The 24,100-nt window shown below is 38.4% G+C and overlaps 1 protein-coding gene across 1 annotated transcript in view; it reads left to right on the plus strand.

Annotated features, from left to right (window-relative positions):
• MNAT1 (MNAT1 component of CDK activating kinase) overlaps positions 1–18,155 on the plus strand; it is a 197,627-nt gene extending 179,472 nt beyond the window's left edge. Inside the window, exon 8 of the mRNA XM_090270955.1 lies at positions 17,695–18,155. Coding sequence (XP_090127081.1) covers positions 17,695–17,815 — 121 coding nt within the window. The 3' untranslated portion in view covers positions 17,816–18,155. The remainder of the gene's footprint in view (positions 1–17,694) is intronic.
• The last annotated feature ends 5,945 nt before the right edge of the window (positions 18,156–24,100 follow it).

Here is a 24,100-nt window from a genome sequence, read left to right on the forward strand (position 1 = left end):
GACTGATGTACAACTTGTGTTCCACTGAATCCTCTGCCACCTTCCTTCACAGCTTCATATTTTGTGCTGATAATTCTTCATATCCTCTGTGTTTTTATTTACCATCTTTGTCACAGCCATTCTTTAGATCTATATCTTAACTACCCAGAATCTTGATTTACTTTAAAAATGTTATACTCTGCATACAAGTTAGGACGATTTATTTTTTTAAAAAGTGATTGCTGTTTAGTGAGTCGATATTTACCTTGCTATCCAGAAACTTACATGACAGTGAATGGGTAATATTTATAAATAGCCATAGTACTTACAAGAGAAGTAGAGATAAAGTACTATGCAAATGCAGACTAGAAAAACAATATAATAATTCTACCTGGGCAATTCAGAGGAAGTGACTTCTAAAATATTTTTAAATAGTATTTTAAACATAGAGAAATACTAAGAGTAATATAAAAAAGAAATATTATAATTCTGCCACTCACAATTAATAAATGTTATTTTTAGGAGTCTAAAGGTAACATATGTCTTCGTTCTGAATAAAACAAAGGCTGTAGAATGCTTGACCTTAGACATCATCCCCTCTTACTTTCCTTGCTGTTTTTGTTAAAGTGTGTGGTGGTGGTGGTGGTGTTTTTGGCTCATATTTGCACCTTGTAGCCTATTCCTCCATTGGGGTTTAATTTCCTTCTTGCTGGAGTAAGGAAATTAAACTCTTTAGGGAGTCTCACATTTTCTATGTTTTAGCTCTGCTAAATTCTTTGTGTTTTTCCCCACATACAAATTCTGTCCAGAAAGAATCCAGCCATTGTTAATATAATAACAGTTTGCACAACATTGATGTAACCTGGCAGCCAAGGAGAGTGGACTGGAATATGTACACGTGAACAATGACAACTTCACTGTATTAGTCAGTGGAGGTGATAGATGCATTGAGTGAGCATGTGTACTGTGTGGCTGTGGCATTCAAAATGACTGAGCGAGCTGAGCAATGAATCTGCATCAAATTTTATGTTAAGCTTGAACATCCCTATTGGGATGATTCAGAAGGCCACAGCTATGGGCAATAGGTGACTGGCTGCTTCACTGTGACAACACACCTGCTTATGCATCATGTCTCGTGCAGAGTTTTTTTGGTGAAACATCAAATCACCCAGGTGACTCATACCCCTGAAACCCAGATTTGGTGCCCTGCGACTTCTGGCTTTTCCAAAAATTTGAATCACCTTTGAAAGGGAAGAGATTTCAGACCATTAATGAGATTCAGGAAAATATGATGGGGGAGCTGATGGCAATTGGGAGAACTGTGTGAGGTCCCAAGGTGCCTACTTTGAAGGGGACTGAGGTGTCATGTCCTATGTACAGTGTTTCTTGTATCTTCTATCTTCTTCAATAAATGTCTCTATTTTTCATGCTACTTGGCTGATACCTTCTGGACAGACCTCAAATATCTTCCAGTTCACTAATTTCAACTTCTTAACCTTTAACCTGTTCATTGAGATTTTTATTCCCAGAATTGCTGTCAGATTTTTTAAAAAAGAAAATGCCTGTCCTTTTTATGTTGTCTTTTTTTTCTTGCCTTATGACATTGATTTCTTTCTGCATAACTTTTTACTCCCCCAAAACTTAACTGCAATCCTTTGGTATTTGCAAGGCATAGTTCAGTGACTCCTCCTGCAGATACCTAAATTCATGGATGCTCAAGTCCTTATAGGAGATGGCATAAAACAATACATACAGTTGGCCATTTGTATCCACGGGGCCCCATTATCAGTTGGTTCAATCCATGGATGCGAACCCAGGGATAGGAGGGCCAACTATATATTTATTGAAAAAATCCATTTATAAGTGGAACCATGTGGTTCAAACCCATGTTATTTAAGGGTCAACAACTGTATACATCTTTTGATGTTTCTTTTTAGATTCTCTTATCTATGGATCTGGGTGCATTGTCCTGCCATTGGTTGTCTTCTGAGTCTTATAAGTAAGGTTCAATTTCATCTTTTAAAAACCTATGAACCTCTTTTTAGTGGGAGTTGTTTTCCCATGAGCCTTGGATTGTGAAGGCATATTGATACAGAGATTCACATTTGCATCAGCCAAACTCCTGTTGGCTTCACTGAATCTGGACTGATTGTTAATTCTTAATTTGTCAGAGGTGGAACAGACTTGGGTATTGTGATTTATCATGTATAATTTCTTTTCTATCCATGCCCCTAGACTTTCCTGTGACTGTCCCTAGGCCAGTGAGCAAAATTTCCATACAAAGTGTTTTACAAATGGAACAGCATTTTGTATATTTAGGTTAATATGCAGTAAGCCTAGCCCAGCTCCTACCTCTAACAGGACTGAGACCCATCTCCTATGCCTACATAGCTGTTGAATCACTGGTACCCAGTACCTTTCTGAACTTTAGCCTCTGCTCATGCTCTGATTTTGAGTTCCTATATAATTTCTGGTACCTGACAGTTTTCTTGCTTTTAAGCTTAGTTGTTTATTTTATATTTTTGTTTTGTTGTAATATATAACATTTTGTGTTGCACGGGGAAGCTTCTCTTGTCTCTTCAGAATTGAGGAGTTGACGTTGGAACCTAGGCTTTAGAAGACAGGCAATACTGAGGGCATTCCAAAATAATGAAACACTGAGCAAAGATATGGAGTGAGTAGTTATGAGGCTTTCATACGGACTGAAACGCTTATGGTTGACTTTGGCTTAAGTTTACTATACATGCAGACGACCAATAGGAAATATGTTTGGAAAAGTAGGCCTTGAATGGTAGGCTGGGAATTTGGACTTTACATACAGCAGGGAGCCAATGGGTGTCTTGGTATGGGAGTAATGCAGAGCTTTGCCCTAAGAAGATTATTTTAGTAGCCATGAATAGGTTAGAAATAGAGAGAACATACTGTACATAGGGAGATCAGTTAAGAGACAGTTAACTGCAGTCCATGAAAGAGGTAATAAAGAGCTGAAATAGGCAACAATAGTGGTAAGGGTGAGAGGTAAATTATATGTTTGTAGAGATAGTGTGATGTAGGTTTCTCACTGGTATGCAGAAGAAAGAAGACTCCTAGATGACCTCAGGAGTATGTTGAAACTATTAAGAGAAATTAAGAGGCACAGAGAGAGGGACAGATTTGTAAAGGAAGATGAGCTCAGTTTTGAAAATATTAAATTTGCACTGCCAGTGGGACATCCAGGCAGATAAAAGTGCTGGGCTATAGCTAAGATGGGCAAAAGGGCAAAAGAGAAATGTAGGGTTTAGTAGATCAGAGGTGATAAATGAAGCCATACATTTCAGAGACAGAGTCAAGAATAGAAGAAGAGTAGGTAAGCCAAGAAGAAAACTAGTAATTAGGAAGCAAATGGGAACAGAGAAATTTAGGGAAGCTTTTATATGTAGAAGTGTATCCCAAATTACAGGCATTTTTATGGAAGTAAGAGACTAAGAGCATTTCACAGCCAGAGGCTATCTCCAGATTTAGTGGTGGAGAATGAGGACAGAGAAATGGCCATTTAATGGTAATGGAGTCAAAATACTGGATATGAGGAATAAGAGAAAGGAAAGTCAGTGAGAGTGGAAATAATGTAGCTTTTTAACTTTTGAAATAAAATATACTAGTGCATGCATAGTATTTGTGAAATACAGATCCATCTGTGTATGTGTGTGTGTGTTTGTATATATAGAGATGTGTTTTCCTTTTTGTTTTTTAATAAGGTGTTGGTATCCTTGGGTTGCTCTGTTGCTCTAATAAAAGATTAACAAGCAGGTCTACTTTTCTTTTGTCTAATTAAAAAAAAAAAACATAACCTCCACTTATAGCTTCATATTTGGGGTACAGTGAAAGCTAGAAGTGGGGGCAACATTATTGTTGTTGGAATAGACGTGAGAATATAGACAGGAAGGTCACAGAGTTGGGAAAGAAGAGGCCCATAACAATTAGCAGAAGGAAAAACACTTTGGAAATTTGGGCTATGAAAGGCCTATTAATTGTGAAAGCATACTTTGTATTAATAGTATCAGAGAATATATAGGGTAGACAGGGACACTAGTTCTGTTCCAGACACTTGACATATTTTTTTCTTGTTTAATCTTCTAAAAACTACTATGAGATATTATTGTCTCACTTTTACACATAAGGAAACTGAGCATTAAGTAATAAAAGCACTTTCCAAAGCATAATGTTAATAATTGTCCAAGGAGAGATTCAAACTCAGATGCATCTGTTTCCAAAATCTTTGTCCTTTCTACTAAACCATGATGTCTTTATGTATTTATGTGGTACGCAGGAAGATGAGAAGTAATACAGGGTAGAAGACTGAAGTTGGAGCCTAGATGGAGAAATCTAATATTTCCTGTCCCTGTCTCTGCTATTATTACAAGAAGGGGTCAAGGAGGAGTCAAGCCAAGAAGCAAATTCTAATTCCTTTCCCAGTTGTTTACACCTCTCTTATTTCTACTGCCTTTGCAAGTCCAGGGGAAGGGAGTGTATGAGGTTTTGGGAGGGGATTGCAGCATGTGATAAACCTGAACACACCTTTCTCTTCAAAATGTCTTTGTTTGAGTATTAGTCAAGGTTGTCCAGAGACACAGAGCCTATAAGAGGAGGGAATGACTATGGATAGGAAAAAAGAGATTTATTATAAGGTATTGACTTACACAGTTATGGAGGCTGAGAAGTTCCACTGTCTGCTGTCTGCAAGCTGGAGACTCATGAAAACCAGTGGTGCAGTTCCAAGGCCTGAGGGAGAGCCAGTGGTGTAGATGCCGGTCCAAGTCTAGGTGCCAGTCTGTAGCATCAAGACAGGAGAATTTTGATATTCCAGCTGAAACAGTCAGGCAGAGTGCATTCAGTCCTCCCCCACCTTTCTGTAATTCTCAGCCCTCAACAGATTGGATAATACCCACCCAGATATGGAGGACCTAACTTTGTCTCTTCCAGAAACACCCTCACAGACACAGACACACAGAAATATGATTAGCCAGGTACCTGGGCCTCCTGTGACCCACTCAACATAATTTTATGTATTTTATGTTGACACATAAAATTTACCACCACAGCTTCAATGTTGTAGTTCTCTAGGCCTCTGCCTTAGGCCCTTCTGCCTTCTCATTCTATCCACTCTTCCTAATACTAGCATCTGCTTTTATGGTTTCAAATACCATCTAAATACTGATAACTTCCAAATTGTTATCTTAACTTTATAATTTTTTTCTTAGCACTTGGCCCAGATGTTACTCTGAATGTTCACTATATGCCTCTTTTACATCAGTTCAGATTCGAGTCCAAAATGAAACTTACGATCTTTCTCTTCTCTTCTGTCTCACCCCAATTTGCTCCTTCTCCGTTACTGCTGTGAGTGCATCTTACCTGTCACTTGTGACTAGATAGCTCGAAGTTGACACTACTTCATATTTCTCTTTCCCTGCTGTCATACCATTCACTCAATTGATCCTTAAATATTGCTTGAACCAGTACTTTTCTTTATTTGCACTACCACCCCCCTAATTCAGTCATTATTGTCTCATGCCTGAAATACTGAAACATTTTCATAAGGAGTCAGCTCATGCTTTTCTCCCAATTCATGGTGCAGCCAAATAACTTGTTTAAACGATCAGATTCCTAACAGTAACTTTTCAGTGGCTGTCCATTGTCCTGGGTATAAATTTCATAGTTCTTAATACGTCCTATAAAGTCTTTTTAAAAAAAAGTTAAGTTTGTTGGGGTGGCATTGGTTATATAAGGCCTGCCTTCTTTGGTACTTTGTAGCCTCACCCTGAGCTGGAGCCACCTTTCCCCTAATTCTCCACGTGTGCTGTGGCTTCTGGCCACTTCCTGTACGTTCCTCCTCTGCTGGATCTCTGCTCTCCTCTGCCCCTCGGCCTCTGGGTCTGAACTGTCATTTCCTTAGGGAGACCTTTGCTAAACTTGTTCATGCTGGCTTCCCTTTTTATCCAAACCCGTAGAGCCCTGGCTTTCTTATAATATTCGTTATTTGACGTCTATTTTCCCTTGCTGAATTTTAAGGTCCATGAAAACATGGAATCTTTGCTGTTTTTTCCTCAGGGTTACTTCAATACCTGGCACATATCAGGCCTTCAGCAATTAAAAAAATTTTTTTAAAGAATGAATGAGCTGTGTATATATGAATTTCTGCATTTTGCCTATTCCACTCTTAAGGAAAAATATTCATCCTGCCTTTATAAAGATGTGATGAAACTTTTGACACATATATGTTATTACCAGGGACTACATAGTAAAAAATTACATTAGACAAATCAGAATTTTTAGAAGAACCCGATTTAAGAAATTCAGAAACTAGGATATTTATTTTTATAATACCTATTGTATTTCAACCACAGAAGTAGCACTGTCCCTCACTAGGATATGTTTTTATATAACTGATTTGACATATTTTTAGATGTTTCATGAAACTTTGCCTTCCTCTCTCTTCCCTAGTTATTATCTTGAATAAATTCATAGAATGGGTATCATAATGTTTTAAGAATCAGTAAGTAAAAACACTTTTTGTATTATTCTTCTGCTTAATCTCATCTAAGCATATAAGAACAAGACTGAAATTAGCCAGACATAATTGTTACTGAGATAGATATCTGATGTTGAGTAGTACATTTAAGATTAATCAAAAATCATTTATCTATTGGCAACTTTGCATGGCTCTATTCAAATTTATCTCATTGCACCTGATTCCTGAGATATTTCCTGTATTTGTATTAAATTGATGGAATATATTCTTAGAGATTTGTCAGTTGAGATATCCAGAACTGCCAACTGCCAGTTGTTTACAGAATATATTACAGCTATATCATCTTTGTGTTTAATAGTTCACACTCAAATCAAGGAAGTATTCCTTTTGGTGTATTATTGTCACATTAACTTTCCGTAATAGCTGCCCTGCCCTAAAATACCTAGTGTGTTCTTTGACAGCAATAAATTGCAGTTTGCTTCAGTTATAATTTAGAAAGGCTTTTCTGAGCAATCTGTATTTACCTGTACACTTGGGCATCATGTGGCTTTTAACTTTCAAATCTGAGCTTTGGTGTTTGGATGGCCTAAATATCTGGAATAATCGGTCACTTGATTCCCAAGTGTATTAGTATAAATCTGAAATCAGTTTTAATAACTAGTTTATTTAAGATGTATTTTTACTTGATGGTTGGATAATAAAGTGAAGTGTAACATCATGACTGCTTGGAGTTCTTGAGCCATGTGTTTTTATAACCAAATTGCCCTCTGAATTATGAACATTTCTGACTTGTAGTGCTTTCCCCATTTATCTTAGAATATATGATGATCAATTTCCCTCTAGAGGGTTTGTCTATTCTGACATCATGATTAAGTTAGGATACCTAAGTACTAACCTCAGTTTTCAGAATGTTTCTGCCCATTAAAGGTAATTGTCTGAGCACACTAGTGCTATGATTGTTTTTAATGCTCATTGAGATAGACTCCAGGTTGTTAATGTAAATCTTTTATAGCTTTGACTGAATTTCTTACAAGAGCTCTTGGTTTTGACAGTTGAGGATCAGATGGCTGATCTCTCTTAATGGCACTTATATTTAAATTTTGTAGGCTGGGAGGCAGAACTACTTGGAACTGGTCTGTTTAATGCATGATGGCTTTAAATGCAGACTTTAAAAAATGGGCCACCTTGTAAAAATAAAATTGTAATCTCTAGAGTTCACTCCCTTTCTTAGTTTAAACCAGTCCAAGTTTTTAACTCTACTTTTTTTTTCTTTTAACTCTCCATAGGGTCTGGTAATTTGAGGTAGAGGGAACTAATATGAACTTCACATTTTCATTTCAATTTAAATTCCAAGATTCTTTGATTCTCTGGAGCCAAAGTTTTCCAAGGGTTTTCACGATGAGGTTATGACTGGAGGGGAAGAGTGCTGCCTCTTGGTCTTAAGTGATGGCCCCTGCCCTCTGCCCAGAGCTCAGAACTCAGAGCATTGTTGATTAGCACTGAAATGAGCTGAGTCCAATACTTCAGCCAGATGGTCAATATAGGACTTTTAAAGGAAGGGAAATGGTAAAGAGTAATCTTAGAGGAACTATCTCATGTTAAAGAACTGAGAAAATGTGGTCTTTCTGAAGCTAAGTGTAAATTATACCACCTTCTTTGGGAGCAAAAGCTGCTAAATGTGTAACAGAAGAAAATGACAGTGTAGGAAATCAAAGTTCAGGAACAAACTTCAAGTGTGGTTTTCTCATGCCTAATCCTCCCTTACTCCCCTCTCAGGAGCCACTGCTTCCTTTTCCTTCCCCTTCTCCAAAGTCTGTTTGAAAGAGTTTGATGGGTAATGGCAAAGGAAGGCAACTTTAGACTGAATATAAATTAGGGCATAGATGCCCTCTGTACAGGAATGATCTTAGACATGCTTTTGAAAACATACTTTTTTTAGTCTTATTAAGAAAATAACCAAAGGTATGATTTTTAAATCTTTGAGTTTAGTCTGCTTTTAGTAAAATAAGGTATAATAAGGTAGAGGTACCAATATAAGCAAACTTTGTTTTTCCTGGTTTCTGTTTATAAGATTTACAGGTATTTAAAATAAACCCATGAAAAATAGAAATACTGCCATGGGATTGGCTAATTGTCAGAGCAATTACCTCTGGGCTCCAAAATCCAACTGAGCTTGACTTTTGGAAATAAATTTGGCTAAGACTTCTTCCTCATTCTGTTGTATAAAGGTGTACATGAAATGATACTGACCTCTGCCAGAAACCCCAGGAACCCTATTCAGTGATGTACTTGTAACGGTCATGAAAGAATTAAAACAACACAGATGTGGATTAATGTGAAAAAGTAGGCAAAACACAACATTCTCATTGTGTGGTTTCAGTGTGGCAGATCCTTTAAAATACTTTGGTGTATCACAATAATTAAAGTGTTTAAGAATATCAAGTTAAGATACCTAGAAAATAAAGCCCACAATTGAATAACAAGAATGAACTATGTTTTATTTTTAAAATTGGAATTAATGTAGGTTGCCATGGTGAAAATAGGTTGAAATATTTAACAGTAACAATTTTGTGCAGCCCTAGAGATCAAAACCAGAAAGGTAAATAGGTCTTTAAAGAATCATTCTCACAGACATGTTTCATGTAAATGATTGCTAGAAAGGAAATGCATTTTCTTCAATGCTATGCAAAGAAATTTAATTGACTTGGTTTTGGCAGTGAGAATCTACAACTTAGCATTAATAACTGAAATTTGAAAATATTTGCTCATTGCTCTGGATTGTGACTGTGTTCAAGAAACACTATTTTCAAACACTAATTAATCATTTTAAATAAACTTTTTTTACACATTTATGGCATCAGTGAGTATGACTGTTTATTACATTTTACCTATAAAAAGTTGAACTGTTTTATATACTCTTTATGGAAACAGTGCACTGCCATAAATTAAAAGATGCAACTGCTTTGGATATTTTACTGGTGGTCCTGTGTTTTCCTGCCAGCGGTGCAGCTGTTTCAGGTTTCTCAGGATAACATATAAAAAGCTGTATGTACACTGCAAGTTTATGCTTGGATTGCCAAGCCAGAGATGGTATGACTCAACTTTCCCAGAAGCAAGTTGTACCAACATGTGATGGATCAAAACAGCTAGTTACTAGTGGTTTGTATTACCGCTGTGAAAACCAGTGCTCATGTGTGATAGTTGGTTTGTGAAGGTTGACAGACATTCCTCTGTGGTACTTGAGTGTTGCCATGAGTGAACAGCCATTGGAGCCAACCAAGACCGTTCTTTTCTTCTGAGGGAGGGAGGAAAGGGAAAAGGGTGATACGACATTATCAGGAGTGTGGATAAAACTTGTGTCAGGAATGAAACATTGCATTTCCAAGATACTGTAAAAATGTTTTTCACTTATTACTCATTTGATAGTTAATTGAGTTTCCAGTGATTTTATGCTGTTCCAGGTTGATTTTTAGATTTTCTAAGGCAATTTAACACTTACCTCATTTCTCGTGCATCAGAGCCTTAACAGTTTGACATTTTATTGTGTTCTGGGAGGTAATAAACAGATATTTTTATGACCCTGCAGTAGGTTTGGTGAATTCTTATTTAAATTCTGTGTGACCTAAGGGCCTACCAAGAGTTTGACAATGACTATTTAATAAGAATAGTTTCCAAAGTGGGATGCATCCCACCAGGATATTTAAGATGGGAGAAATTATTGGAATTTTTACTAAGTATTTTTATTTCATCCTTTAAATATTTCTATTATATATTTTATAATATACTTATTATATTAGTATATAATATATAATTATATTATGTAATACTATAATATATTAATACTACATGCATATAATTTCTAAATAAGTATATAAGTCTTAGAGATACATGCTCAAATATTTTTTTACTGCTATAAATACACTATCAAAAAAGTGTGGAGATTGTTGCTCACTTTCTCCTTTCACCCTTGGCAGAGAAGCAAAGAATTGAGTTGACACCTTGATTTGTGGCAATGTGAATAAATTATAGCCAATTCCAGGAGCTTATGCCGTGTCTTACTTGGACCACTTTTTCTATTTGGCCTCTTATAACGCCATATATTTTTTAATCACACAAACTTATTAAACATGGAAACAAATGAAAAACAGACTTGTTATTATGTTAGAAATAATAAGTTGCTCATGCATCAAGACTTTGACACACAGGAAGTTTGAATGAATGAGTAGAAAAGTTTCCAAGTTATTAAAATGTTCTGGTGCCTGATTTATTCAGTTGCCATACCCGTAATTCTAAGGTGGGTGAAGCTCCTTTACTTCCTGAGGCCTGAAGAAACAATGTGGTTTCTTAAACTAGGCATTAAAACAAAGCTAGAAATATTTGTTTTCCAATAGTGCTGGTAGTCATGCTCACAAGTTATCCCTCTTTGGTTAGGATTCTCCCATTTTTTCAGGCCTGTTTGTCTACCTTTATCAAGGTAGAAAGTTTGAATTGCTAAATAATTATTGAAGAAAAATAGTGACCTTTACATTTTTTTAAATATGCTTTATTTTTTATGCTATTACAGTTGTCCCAATTTCTTTTCCCTTTGTTCCTCTATACCCAGTGACCCCCTCCCACAGTTGTCCCCCCCTTAGTCCATGTCCATTGGTTGTGCATATAGTTCTTCTCAACATCTTCCTATCTACTCCACTCCCTTCTGCTATGCTTAATTCCTGTACCATCTCCCTCCCTTTTCCCCTTTACCCCTCCCCATTGACCTCCCCACAAAGTGTTCCCCATACCTATAGTTCTTTTCCCACTCTCGTTGCCTACTTAGTCTGCCTTTGTTTCAATTCCCTAGCTTCTGTTATTGGTTGTTGTGATACAGATTTCATTTTAATGTTCATAGTTTTGATCCTTATTCTCCTAAACAAGTCCCTTTAACACCTCATATAATAGTGGTTTGGATCTGATGAACTCCTTCAGTTTTACTTTGTCCTGGAAGCACTTTCTCTGCCCTTCTATTCTGAATGACAGCTTCGCTGGATAGAGTAATCGTGGTTGTAGGTTTTTGCTTTTCATTACTTTGAATATTTCCTGCCAGTCCCTTTTTGCCTGCAGTTTCTTTTGAGAAATCAGCTGAGAGTCTTATTGGGACCCCTTTGTATGTAATTCTCTTCTCTCTTGCTGCTTTTAAGATTCTCTCTTTATCCTTAATTTTTGACATTTTGATTATAATGTGTCTTGGTGTGTTTCTCCCAGGGTCCAGTTGTTTTGGAACTCTCTGTGCTTCCTGGACCTATAAGTCTATTTCCTTCCCCATGTCAGGGAAGTTCTGCTTCATTACCTTTTCACATAATTTTTCAGTTTCTAGTTCTTCACTTTTTGACAGCCCTATGATTCGGATGTTGACCCGCTTATAGCTGTCCGATAAGTTTCTGAGCCTCTCCTCATTTTCCTCACTTTTCATTTCCTCTTTCTGCACTGGTCGACTGTTCCTTCCCTATGTTCCGATTTGTTGATTTGATCCCTGGTTTTCTTTCCCTCACCACTAGTTTCATTTGTGTTTGTGTTAATTTCAGCAGGACTAGCCTTCATTCCTTCCCCGTCTTGTTTAAGATCTGCTGTTAGGTCTGTAATCATTTTTATAACCAAAGCTCTGAACTGAGCCTCAGAAAGACTTCCTGTCTGCTGCTTCATTAGATTAGATATTTGTTGTCTGGTCAGCTGTGTCACTGGGATCTCTCTCATGATCTGTGCCATCCTGACTGTTTTGTGTTTACCGTTGCTTCCTGGGCAGGGCTGTCACACCTCCTATGCTATAGGGGGTGAGCCCTGTGCACTCGCCATAGCCAGGCGACCTGTCTCACCACGCTGTGGCATTTTCTGCGGGGATGGGGGTCCAAGATGGTTTCCTGCCGCTGAGAGACCGGGAGCCTCCTCCTCCATCCCCACCCTCTCCAGGCCTCACAGTCCAAGGCAATGGAGGTCTGCCTTCCCTGACTTTGGAATCGCAAGATGACAGGTCTGGTCTGGAGCCAGGGGTGCTTCCTAGGCGCTTCTTGCCTCCCCCTAAATATGGGCGTCTGTGCTTACTGCTGTCCTGCCTCCGTCACTGCTGCTGTCGTGGACAGCACAACTTGAACTCTTCTCCTGGCTTCGCCCCTCCTACCTGTCCGGATGAGCACCACTTCTTTATAACTTCATATGTTGGACTTCCATTTATTTTCTGGAACTTCTGGTTGCTTAAGGTTTTGCGGTAGTTGTTTTCCTTCTTAGTTGTGGAGGGAGACGGAGCTTGTCTGTCTGGGCCTCCATCTTGGCTGGAAGTCTCCTGTGTTTGTTTGCTTCTGTGTCCCAGGGAGAGTGTCACTCCTACTACGTTGTAAGGGGTGGAGCCTTAGGGATTCGTCAGTACAGGGTGACATGTTTCACCACGTGGTGGCGCTGTGTGTGTGTGGGGGGGTCTGAGAAGGAACAATGCCGTTGGCCCAGCACTCACCCCTTTTCCAGGCACTTCTCCCACTTCCGTATGGGACTGGCGCCCCTCTAGCTGCTGCCCTGGCCGTTCGTTCCCAGAGTGGGTGGGTCCGTGGCCGTTCTAGGACCATGGGGGCCCTTTAAACAAGTGGACTCTGCTGAGACACCAGCAGTTTCTGCCTCTGCCCCAACCACCACTGGTCTGCACAGTCAGAAGCAATGAGTCTTATTTTCTCTGGTGCTGGGACAGTGAGTTTCGAGGTCTGGTGAGGAGCTGGGAACGCTCCCCAGGTGACCCTCCTGACTTTTTAAAACGTGTAACTGTGCTTTTCGCCGGCCTGCCGCTGCTGCTGCTGTTGCCGCTGCTGCCACCACCACACCGAGTCCTCTCTGCCCCGGCTCCGCCCCTCCTACCTGTCTGGATGAGTATTTCTTCTTTATATCATTGTTTGCTGGGCTTCCATGTAGTTTGATTTTCTGGAACTTCTGGTTGTTTCTAGTTTTGAGGTAGTTGTATTCCTTCTTAGTTGTGGAGGGAGACGCAGCGTGTCTGTCTACGCCTCCATCTTGGCCGGGAGCCCTACATTGTCTTTTGAGATCAGTTCAGAGATTCTTCTGTATTTGCTAACTGGGACATATGTTTTTTTAAACTCAGGGCTCAGTCTCAAAGATTTCTTGGACATGTAGTTTTCTAAGGTTTCCTGTAAAGAAGGAGACAGTCTATTTTGTAATATTAAATAATTTTGAAGCAACTAGTATCTTCTCTTCCTCCATTTGTTTATGTACAGTAGTTCCTCTCTATATTGCGGTTCACTTATTGCGGCTTCACTGTATCGTGGGATTTTTAAAAATATTATATTTAATTATTTATCGCGGATTTTTTACTATATTGTGGGGTTTTGCGGTACTGTATACGTATGTTGTTGAAGTTACATAGGTTTAAGAGTGTAGAATATGTTTAAGAACATACTGTTTATAAAAGTGTGGGAAAGGTTAACAAGGGACTGGGAATGGTTTATAAGTGTGTGGGAAGGGTTTATAAAGCCTTAAAATATATATAAATACTAAAATAAATGTAAGGTTCCTACTTCGTGGATTTTCACCTATTGTGGGGGGGTGGGTCTAGAACATAATATCCGCGATAAGTGAGGGAATACTCTATTTGTTTCAGAACATGTAAATGCTGAATAGGTAAGCCTTCCCCATCTGTATTCCTTAATATCAGGAATAGAGTTCATGTGCAGATAGATGTGTGTAACAGAACAGTCTTCCAAGGTCATTTTCTATTCTGATATACTTTTGATGATGAGTACAAATTTTTATTCATGTAGACTTACCCTTCCTTCACAATTTGATTATATTTTAATCTAATCAGTTAGGGCAATTTCAAGTAGGAAGACTAGGAAGTAGAGACCAAAGCCCAAAATTTCAAAGTTTTAAAAAATGTAATGCATGATGAAGAATCAGATTAGTTACATGAAAACTCAGTTGTTATGTAATAGATAGTAGTAAAACTTTCAAAGACAGCAACTGGCAGTGCATCTATTTTTATCCAGGGATTGCCCACAAATCATCTTCTTTGAACAAAAGTAACTTACTTTTTTAAAGGAAAAGAAAAAATATATAAATTATCATAGGGTAGTAGGCATTATCACATTAATACAAAGCAAATGAAAGAGAATGAAGAAAACGTATGTAGAACACAACTCAGCAGAGTATTCATGAAAGAAGTACATGTGTTTTTGCCCACATAAATGTAAATATACTGAAACAATCAAACCAAAGACCCTTGGTTTTGTAGTGAAGACAGAAACAAGCTGCAGTTGTCCCAAGCTCTGTGCTTTAAGGGTTCATCATTATAAATAAATCCTCTCTAAGTTAAATATAGGTCTGAAGGGCTTATAAATTGTCAAAAATCCTGCCACATTATTTGAAAATCAATTCTTTAAAAAAACAATAGATCCCTCTCAAGTGGCCTATCTGTATTTAACACACACTCACTCACACTGGAGAGAAAACTTAAAACACTAAAAAGAAGGACACTCTGGGAAGAATGGAAATAATACTTTTATTTTAAAAAATTCAAGTACGACACACAGGCCCAGATCCTACAGGCCATTTTCTAACTGGAATGAAGGCTGTTGCTGGTTTTTCTGGGCGGGAGAGTGGGGGTGGGGGGGCTGGATACGATATGGGCTTCCGTGGGGTGCAGATAGAAGGCTCTTGTGAGGCTGAGAGAGGAAACCGCTGAGGAGTGGGGTTGGGTCCCGCGCTGGCCCCTGGGCGGGTGCGCAGGGCACTCAACCCGCAGGCTGCGCCAAGGGGTCTCCCGGAGAAACCTCAGTGCCTCACAGGCCAGCTGCTGGCGGGGTGGGAGCTGGGGGAGCGGTCTTGGTCAAAAGCCCGCGTTGTTGGATCTGAGCAGCCCACACCACAGTGCAGAGCCTGAGGCCAAATCCCATTTCCTTAGGCCTGAGCCTCTGGACGTCCAGAGGGGGTTGGCTTTGCCAGGTAAGCACTGCCTGGATGAGAGGAAATTTACCGTGTCCCGCCTCCGGCCTGGCCTGGCTGAAACCAAACAGGGTGCAGGGCGGCGAGGAGAGGGCAAGTCACAGGCTCTTGTGGGACAGGCTTAGACCTTTGGATCATCTGGATGCAAAGCGTAACATAGGGGCCGAGGCTCCCCACTGGGCAGCAGGGACGCTTGAGGCCTTCAGGCTTCATACCCACCAGCAACCCTCCGCAGCCGGCTCCGCAGTCGGCTCGGCAGTGGTCTGGTCTGGTCCTGTGGCGAGTGCCGGTTTGGGTTCTGGACAGAATGCAGCTGCTTGTTCTCTGCTGTTGGCTGTGGCTCAGCCAGGCCCTGGCTGTGGCTGCTGTATCCAAGGCAGCCTTGGCGCCATGGAGGAGCCCGGGACTGCCACTCAGCCGTACTTGGGGCTGGTCTTGGAAAAGCTACACAAGGTTGTGGCAGCATTGCCTGAAGATACGAGAAAAGGCCCTAATCCCTAATGGTTTTCCATGGGAATTGCTGACAGGTGCAGCTATTGTTGGATGTATTGCCTTTCTTTTTGAGAAATTTTCAATTGATTAGTAGTTGGCTTTATGTGCAGAGAAAAAGCTTGCTGTTGGAACTTTCTACATTAATCAAAGAAAAATGTAAACTATTTGAAAAATTTAGCCTCGTGCAAAAAAAGTATGAATGCTGAGTCATTAAAGGATTCCTGCTCTGAGGAGTCAACAGAAGCTCAAAATTTGGAGGTATCTGTGAAAAGCTGAACAAGTTCCAAGTCTGAACTTGAGGAAGAAATACTCTTTCTAGAAAAAGTTGCAGGAAGAGAAATCTAAACATTCTGAACAGGATGAATTAATTGATGGTGGATATTTCAAAAAGGATACAGTCCTTACAAGATTAATCAAAATACTCAAATCATACGTAGTTGAAGCTGAAACAACCTTCACAATATTTAAAATGTATGAAGAATGACTTAATATAGCTATAAAAGATGCTTGGAGTGAAAATTCCCAACTTTAGGAAAGCCAGAAACAGCTTTTACGAGAACCTGAAGAATGGAAAGAACAAGTGAGTGAACTTAATAAACAAAATAACATTTGAAGACTACAAAATATATGCAAAACAAGTTCTCTGTGATAAGATCAGATCAAGTTTCTGATCTAAAGATGCAAGATTGGGCTACTGTCCTTGGAGAACACTTAACAGATGAAGAGTGAAAATGGTGCGCTCTTAATCAGCCAAAAGGAGCTTTGAAGAATGTTGTGTCATGCTGCTAAGTTAAAGGCTTATTTAAAAACCCTAGAAGAAGAAACCAAATATATATTGAATTAAAGAAAATTATTACTTCAGACAAAAATTGAAACACTAAATTTGAACTGCTAGAAAAAGATCTTTATGTTCTTGATGTTCCAAATACAGCATTTGGCAGAGAGCATTCCCCATGTTGTCCCTCACCATTGAGTCAGCCCTAGAGCTTTTCTCTCATGATGTACATTTCAAATCAGAATTCCTCTTTAGAATTTGAATCTGCTTGTCGACATTGGGTCAAACCTCTAAGAATTTTTATGAGTTTATTTGAGCCAAACTGATGAAAATTGTCAGGAAGCAAAATCTCAGGGACTAAAAAAATGCTCCAGAGAATGATAGTTTTGCATTTTATTCTCTACGTTACAATCAAAAGTGGAGTGTAAAGGGGATGCATGAAATCCACTGGTGATGGATTAGGGAAGCCCAAGAAAGCAAAGCAGGGAAACTACTGGGATTGGATAAAATGTAAAGAATAGACACATACTTTATTTTTTACATTGCTGGGTATAGGAGAGTTAACAGTTTACAATTAACATGATAACAATAACAATGACGGGCTTTGCGGGCTTTGCTCAGGTGGGAGAATGTGCCCTGAGGGGTCTGGAAAAAGGAAATTACTAACCTGACATTCCTGTTATAGTAGATGCAAAAAAACAACAGATAGGCTTAGTTAAGGTACAGATTGACCTCTGTCAAGGAAGATACTGGCCGAAAACAGGGACTACTCATCAAGGCTAGGTTTTAGTTACCATCCTATACGATTACTTTAGGTCTCTGAATATGTACGGCCTGCCATGGAGGCCTCCCCTGAGCTTGTCAGGTTTAGTATGTGGCCCCTTTTTTCAGTCCACAGTTTTACTGTTGCCTTTAAAAATGTCACCAACTTATATGCTTTCTATACCAATGCTACCTTTTTGTTTTGTTCTAGGTATTTAAACCATGTCAGAGCCGCCTCTCCACAGGACCTTGCTGGAGGCTATACTTCTTCTCTTGCTTGTCACAGAGCGCTACAGGATGCATTCAGTGGGCTTTTCTGGCAGGCCAGTTAACCTTTATTTCTCTTTTATAAGATTTGGATTTGGGAGCAGAACTAGGGAGCTAGCAAAGGTAAAGCAAACTTGTAAAACGCAGCCACATGCAGCTGCGCAACAACAGCACTGCCACAGCAGCTGTGCTGAGGTATTTATGAAGAGACAGTTTCAGAGCTAAGCTGAACAGTACAGTGGATAAATATTTGTGGAAAAAGATTTATTTTTTACTTACATTTTTTTGAGAGGGATTGAAGCTGGAAGCCTCATCTGGTGGAAGATGTTAATAATTTACCTACTTATATTTGAGTTTGACAGACTTGTAAAATCTTTTAAAAAATAAAGCTAGATTTTATGTTAAGTTTTGTGGTTTTTCTCTTATTACAGTGTTTTACTTGAACACATTATAAAATGCCATTTTGAATACACTTAGTGTTAATATGCAAGTCTATTATTTCTTCTCATAAAACGTTCCATTTTTTTCCCCCAATGTCCTATTAATACTAGTCCAGACAAGTGGATGTATTGCCTTCTACCAGCAGGTTATGGCAAGTAAAACCTGACCTGTGATAATGTCAGTGTCTTAATATTAAGGACTCAGTGCCTGTTTTGAGCAATGGAACTTGAGACGTATCTTGATCAAGGTGTTCAAATTTCCAGCTGTGAACCACACTTAGGATAAACCAGAGAAGAGTATTAACCTGTTTTAATGACAGACTCAAAGAAGTACGTTAATAAAATTTAATACTTAAATGACACCTTGCACCTCAAAAGTGAACTCATTTTATGATGAAACCCTGGAGACTGGGGAATGGATAAATTTTAAATGAAATTTCCCTATGAGACTGATGTAGTTTCTGTTGAAACTTCAAAGGCTTATAGTATATTCATGATTTTGCTTGAAGAGTTTAGATGTGGACAGGATGGATATTTGTAGGATCTCAACCTTGTATTACTGTGTTACATAGGCCACTGGGTACCGGTCATAGTTTCTTAAGCAAATTAAGGAATTTCCTATCAAATCCCAATTACAACAGATGCTAATTTTATGGGTGGAAAGTTATGTGAGACAAGATTGGTTACATTAGGCTGGAATACCCTTAAGTAACAACTCCATCTTATTTGACTGAACAGGCATTAATTTCAGGAGTTCGTCTTCATCTTTACAGTACTTATAACTATCTTTGATAATTGAGAAAACCCAGGCATCGAATAATTGAGTAGGCCAAGATCATACACACAAATTAGTTAAAAAGCCAAAACTAGAAAACAGGTTTTTGTTTCGTTTTGTTTTGAAGTCTCGATTTATATGCTCTACCAGGCTGCATCCTTTTCCTCATATCTACTGGTATTCCCCACTCAGGATTAGTGTTTTCAATAAAATGTATAAATCTATTCAAAGAACAGTGAGAATTTTGGACATAGCATAAGGCTTTGCTCTACTTAGCTGCCAACGTTAGGTATCCAGTCTTTTAAAAATAAACACTAGTACTAGTTCTCAGTACCTTGCATGACGTATTTAAATGGAATTAACTCATTGATAGACTATTTCAAACGCTTTCAGGACTTTTTGAGCCTACCTTATTATTGTGGGAATTGTCTGCACTTGATTTGGCAAATAAATTCCAAAAGTTTTATATGTTTGTAAATATTTTGCCCTTACTATTGCCATATTTTGTTTAATAGGCAGAATTTAGAAGTCGTTAAATGATCCTATTAGACAAAAGGGAATGGTGAAAGATAACTGAATGACAACAATTCACTAAATAACATAAATATTCTAAATTGATGAGGTTATTCTCTATTCTTCCAGTGATTTCCCCTCTGAGACAAAGGTTGTTCAAGTCTTTCATGCTACATGAATTAAGTGTTTTAATATTGTAGAAACTAGCACAGAAATACAATAACAGCTAACTACTGAGCATGTGCCAAGCACCGTGCCTGCTGCTCTGTGCATTTTCTGATCCTTAAAACAGAGCTAGTATTATTTTCGCTACTTTAACAGATAGAGAAGCTGAGGCACAGAAAGGGTGAGTAACTTGCTAAAGGTTAACACAACTAAAAAGTAGCAAAGTTTGCATCTGAACCCAAGTGGCCAAACTCCAGTCTGTGCTCCAGAGATGACCGTCAGACTCAAACCTACAAAAGATACCTGTGTGAAATCATCTCAGTAGAAAACTTAAGACTCCAACAAATTTTATAGATCAAGTATTAGTTTTTAATGAGATATTAATGACATCAAATAACGCTGAATTCCTTGAGAGAAATTTTAAGAGATTCATTATGTAGAACATGATTATTAACTATTATACTCCCTTTTAAGCAGGTATTAATGGCGTTGAATACATTTACATCATTGTTAGGATGCATTTTTACTTAGTAGTCCTTAATTTCATTCAACAAATATTTGATCTAAGCTTCTCTTACAAGTTGTCTTTATAGGATGTCAACAGATGGTCAGATAATCATTTCAAATTAAGGTGGCACAAAACTTGTCAAAAATTAACGAAATTCAAAAATTGTATCTAATGAGTTTTCTGTCATTTTCTAATGGATTCATCAAGAGTTTAGTTACTAAGTATCACATCTAGGGAGGGCTTAGAATTAAATGAAGAAATAATCACATATTCATTTATCCACTCTGAGGGAAAAGGGGGGAGGGGTTAAAATGTTAATAGAAGCATTTAAGGATTGTGTTTTCTTTACAACTATATGCTGCATATTTTGTCTAATGGAGGCATGACTAAATGGAGGCAGGAATCTGACCACTTGTACAAATAAGAACATCATTTGTACCCACTCTCAGTGTACAGTACCAGAAGAAAATTTTATTCCTACTTGCTAATTGATACTCTTCATCTAGATAAGGAGAAGGGGAACTACTGACGCCTGGCCAAACCCAGCTGCTGCCTGTTTTTATATGTTCTGTAAGCTAAGATTGGTGTCACATTCTTTTCAAGTTTGAAAAAAGCCAAAAGATTAATATACTTTTTAACACAGTGAAAAGCCTATGAAATTCAAATTTCAGTGTCCATAAATAGCGGGGTTTTTTTTGGTTTTTTTTTTGAGGGGGGAACACAGTATTTATGTATTGTCTATGGCTGCTTTGGGGCTATTATGGCAGAATTGAGAAGCTACAGACCTTGTGGCTTGCAAAGCCTAAAATACTATCTGATCCATTACAGAAAGTTTGCTGACCACTGACCTACTTACTTCTCCCTGGGAGGGCAGGTCATCGGCAGCCGTCCGTCTCGAGAGACGATGATGTAGCTTCTTAAGAGTCTATCTGCACCGCCGAGAATGGCTGTGCAGTCCGACTCGGGAGTGACACGGTATCTGTCTCCTCCCGTGTTGAATCGACATCTTATGATGACGCTGGAGTGTCCTCTCCAGTGAAGCTGAAGCTACAGAGCCTGGGCAGGGTGATATGGAGGGTCTGCTGTTGCCCATGCAGCAGACCCCCCCTCTCTTCGCAGCTGAAGTGTCCAAGGGAAAGACGGAGTCAATACAGCTTGGCTTCAGGTGCGCCGCAGGAGTTGCCGGTGTTGACTACAACGTCAAACCGCCTTAGGGACTCCGGCTCCGGATTTTCTGTCGGGGTTTACTCCCTTAGCCTTTCCCCTGAAGAGGTATGCCGCAAGGCAGCGGAGGTTTTTTGGAGTCAGTTTTCCTTCTCTGATGTGCCCTGACTGGAAGATCGAACCAGCGACACTTAGCTCGCAGGCCGACGCTCAATCCACTGAGCCAAACCAGCCAGGTGCAAAAAGGCAGCGTCCCTGGGTGGGCAGGTAGGGTAAGAAAATACAGAAGTCCCAAACTAGCAATCCCTGGCTGAATTAGCCCTCCAGCTCTTGCAGAGGATAGGTTGGGTTGAATTTCAAAACAATTTAAAGTGCCTTTAGATAAGGAATAAAGACTCCAATTCATTACTTACCTACTACTTTTTATTATTTATTGTCTTCATCTATTTATGTTACCTACCAGGCCTCTGAAGGCATTTTAGTTTGTAATGACTTAGCTCAAGGATCCTCAAACTTTCTGTAAGGCTAGACAGTATATATTTTAGGCTTTGTGGGCTAAGACGCAAAATCGAGGGCATTAAAGTGGCTACTTATATAACGACATAAATTGGCAGTTTTTTAATTAACAAAATTTCAAATATAACAGTATATTTTTTTGTAATGCCCTTTTTTGCAGAATAACATTTCCTTATTTGGGGTTCTAAATATTTTCTATTATTAAAATCAGTTGTAAATTACCGTTGTTAATGGTTATTTGTAATGAGATTTTACACATTTTACTTCTACAAAAATGTCTTTTAACACAGATAGACACTGCCTAATACTAATACCAATCCAGAAGCATCTGATTCTGAGCATATTCATCACTTGAAAGGCATTTATAAAACTGTTAGATTCTTCCCTTGATATCTGCCTTTTTTGCGTTACCTACATTATTCACTTTCAGTTGAAGCTTGGGTGGAAGCTCTATTGTACTTACGTGGATTTTGAAATAGGGAAATTTCCTTTGCATTTGCACCAACATCCCAAAAATGCTGAACTCAGAATAAAGTATATCCACTGCTAATTTGTATGAGAAGGGAAATCCTGATTGTTTGAGTTTTAATTTTGATAGCATGAATTGAAAGCATGAGAAATGTACAACACAGGATATTGTGATTCAAATGTTCGTTGTTGAAATGACTATTACTGCAGTATGTTTTACGTTAAAGTTATGTTTGCCTTGTAATTGTAGGTTGATATCTTTAAGAAATATTTTTTAAAAGATTTTTTTAGTTATTTTTAGAGAGAGGAAAGGGAGGGAGGAAGAGAGGGAGAGGATCATCAATGTGTGGTTGCCTCTCACACGCCCCCAAATGGGGACTTGGCCCACAATGCAGGCATGTGCCCTGACTGGGAATCAAACTGGTGACCCTTTGGTTCGCAGGCTGGTGCTCAATCTACTGTGCCACATCAGCCAGGGCCTTAAAGAAATATTTTGACTTTTAGCAAAAGCTAATTCCTAAAGCTGTTCAGTGCTCTAAGGATAGTGTTTAAGGTTGGTTCTTCTTGTTAAGAAAAATTTCAGTACTGACCCTGAACTCAAAAAAAAAAACAACAGAACTGCAATCAAACTTTATAATTGCTAAGCAAATCAAATTTAAGTCAAGCAAGTTAGAAAATTCAGCTTCAATTTTGGGCAAAATTCATGAAAACAAATGAAATTTACCATTGATACTACTGGTTCAGTAACATATGATAGATTTAAATTTTTTCTGTAAGTTACTTGCAGATAGCAATAACCATAGGTTTTAAACGTCTCACGTTCTCACAGGCTTTGTAAGTTTCTTCAGCTAGGTCTTAGCAGATTCTACTTCAGGTTGTACAGAGTTCGTTTTCTCACCTTTGAAAATATTCACTGGTTGGTGTTCCATGAAGAGTATTCAGGGGCTAATTCTTTAGTAACTTCAAACTTAGCATTGATGCCTCAGATAAACAAGAACTGAGCAGTTACTAGTAACTTCTATCAACTCATCAAGTGTTAAAGAACCATTTGGACTCATTTACCTTTTTAATTGACTATTGATATTGCTCCCAATGTTCTCAACTCTGAGCAATTATTCTTGCCAAAAGGCCAATAGTCTTAAATTTACTTTCTCTGGACACATTTCTTTGGATGCTGCATTCAAACAATTAATTCTCAATTAGTGAATTAATTAAATTGCTGTCCTTGCTTGGCTTCAAGTCACTTGGATACTTACTTTGGTTGTAGCCTTGCTTTCATTTTCAATTGTTAAGGAATTCTACAATATTTCCAGTTAAAATGTCTAATTTTTATGGCAGTTACTTGCTTGTGAATTAGAAATACTGTGGTATTTTGTCAATATATATATTTGTGTTTTAGCACAGGTATAGGTGCTTTGTCATCTAATACAATATCAAAATAATTCACACTCCACCATGCCTTAAAAGCACAACATTAGAAGTCCACTTTTCTTATTTTCAAATGATAAGAGATACACTGGTAATAATAAAAATAGAATGTTATAGTTTGGTGACATAGCACAGAAAATGCAGTTGAGTTATTAGTGTTACTTGATTTGTGCTGAGCAGAAGTTTGAAGGGATGAGAATCATATCCAGTCTGTGTTGTAACTACTCAACTCTCCTGCTCTACCATGAAATCAGCCATAGACAGTATGTAAACAAATAAGCATGGTATATTCCAGTAAAACTTTATTTATGGATACTGAAAGTCAAATTTCCTGTAATTTTCATGTCACAAAATGTTATTATGATTCTTTATT

This window comes from Furipterus horrens, unplaced genomic scaffold, assembly GCF_987537825.1.
Source record: "Furipterus horrens unplaced genomic scaffold, mFurHor1.1.pri manual_scaffold_3, whole genome shotgun sequence".
Lineage (NCBI taxonomy): Eukaryota > Metazoa > Chordata > Mammalia > Chiroptera > Furipteridae > Furipterus > Furipterus horrens.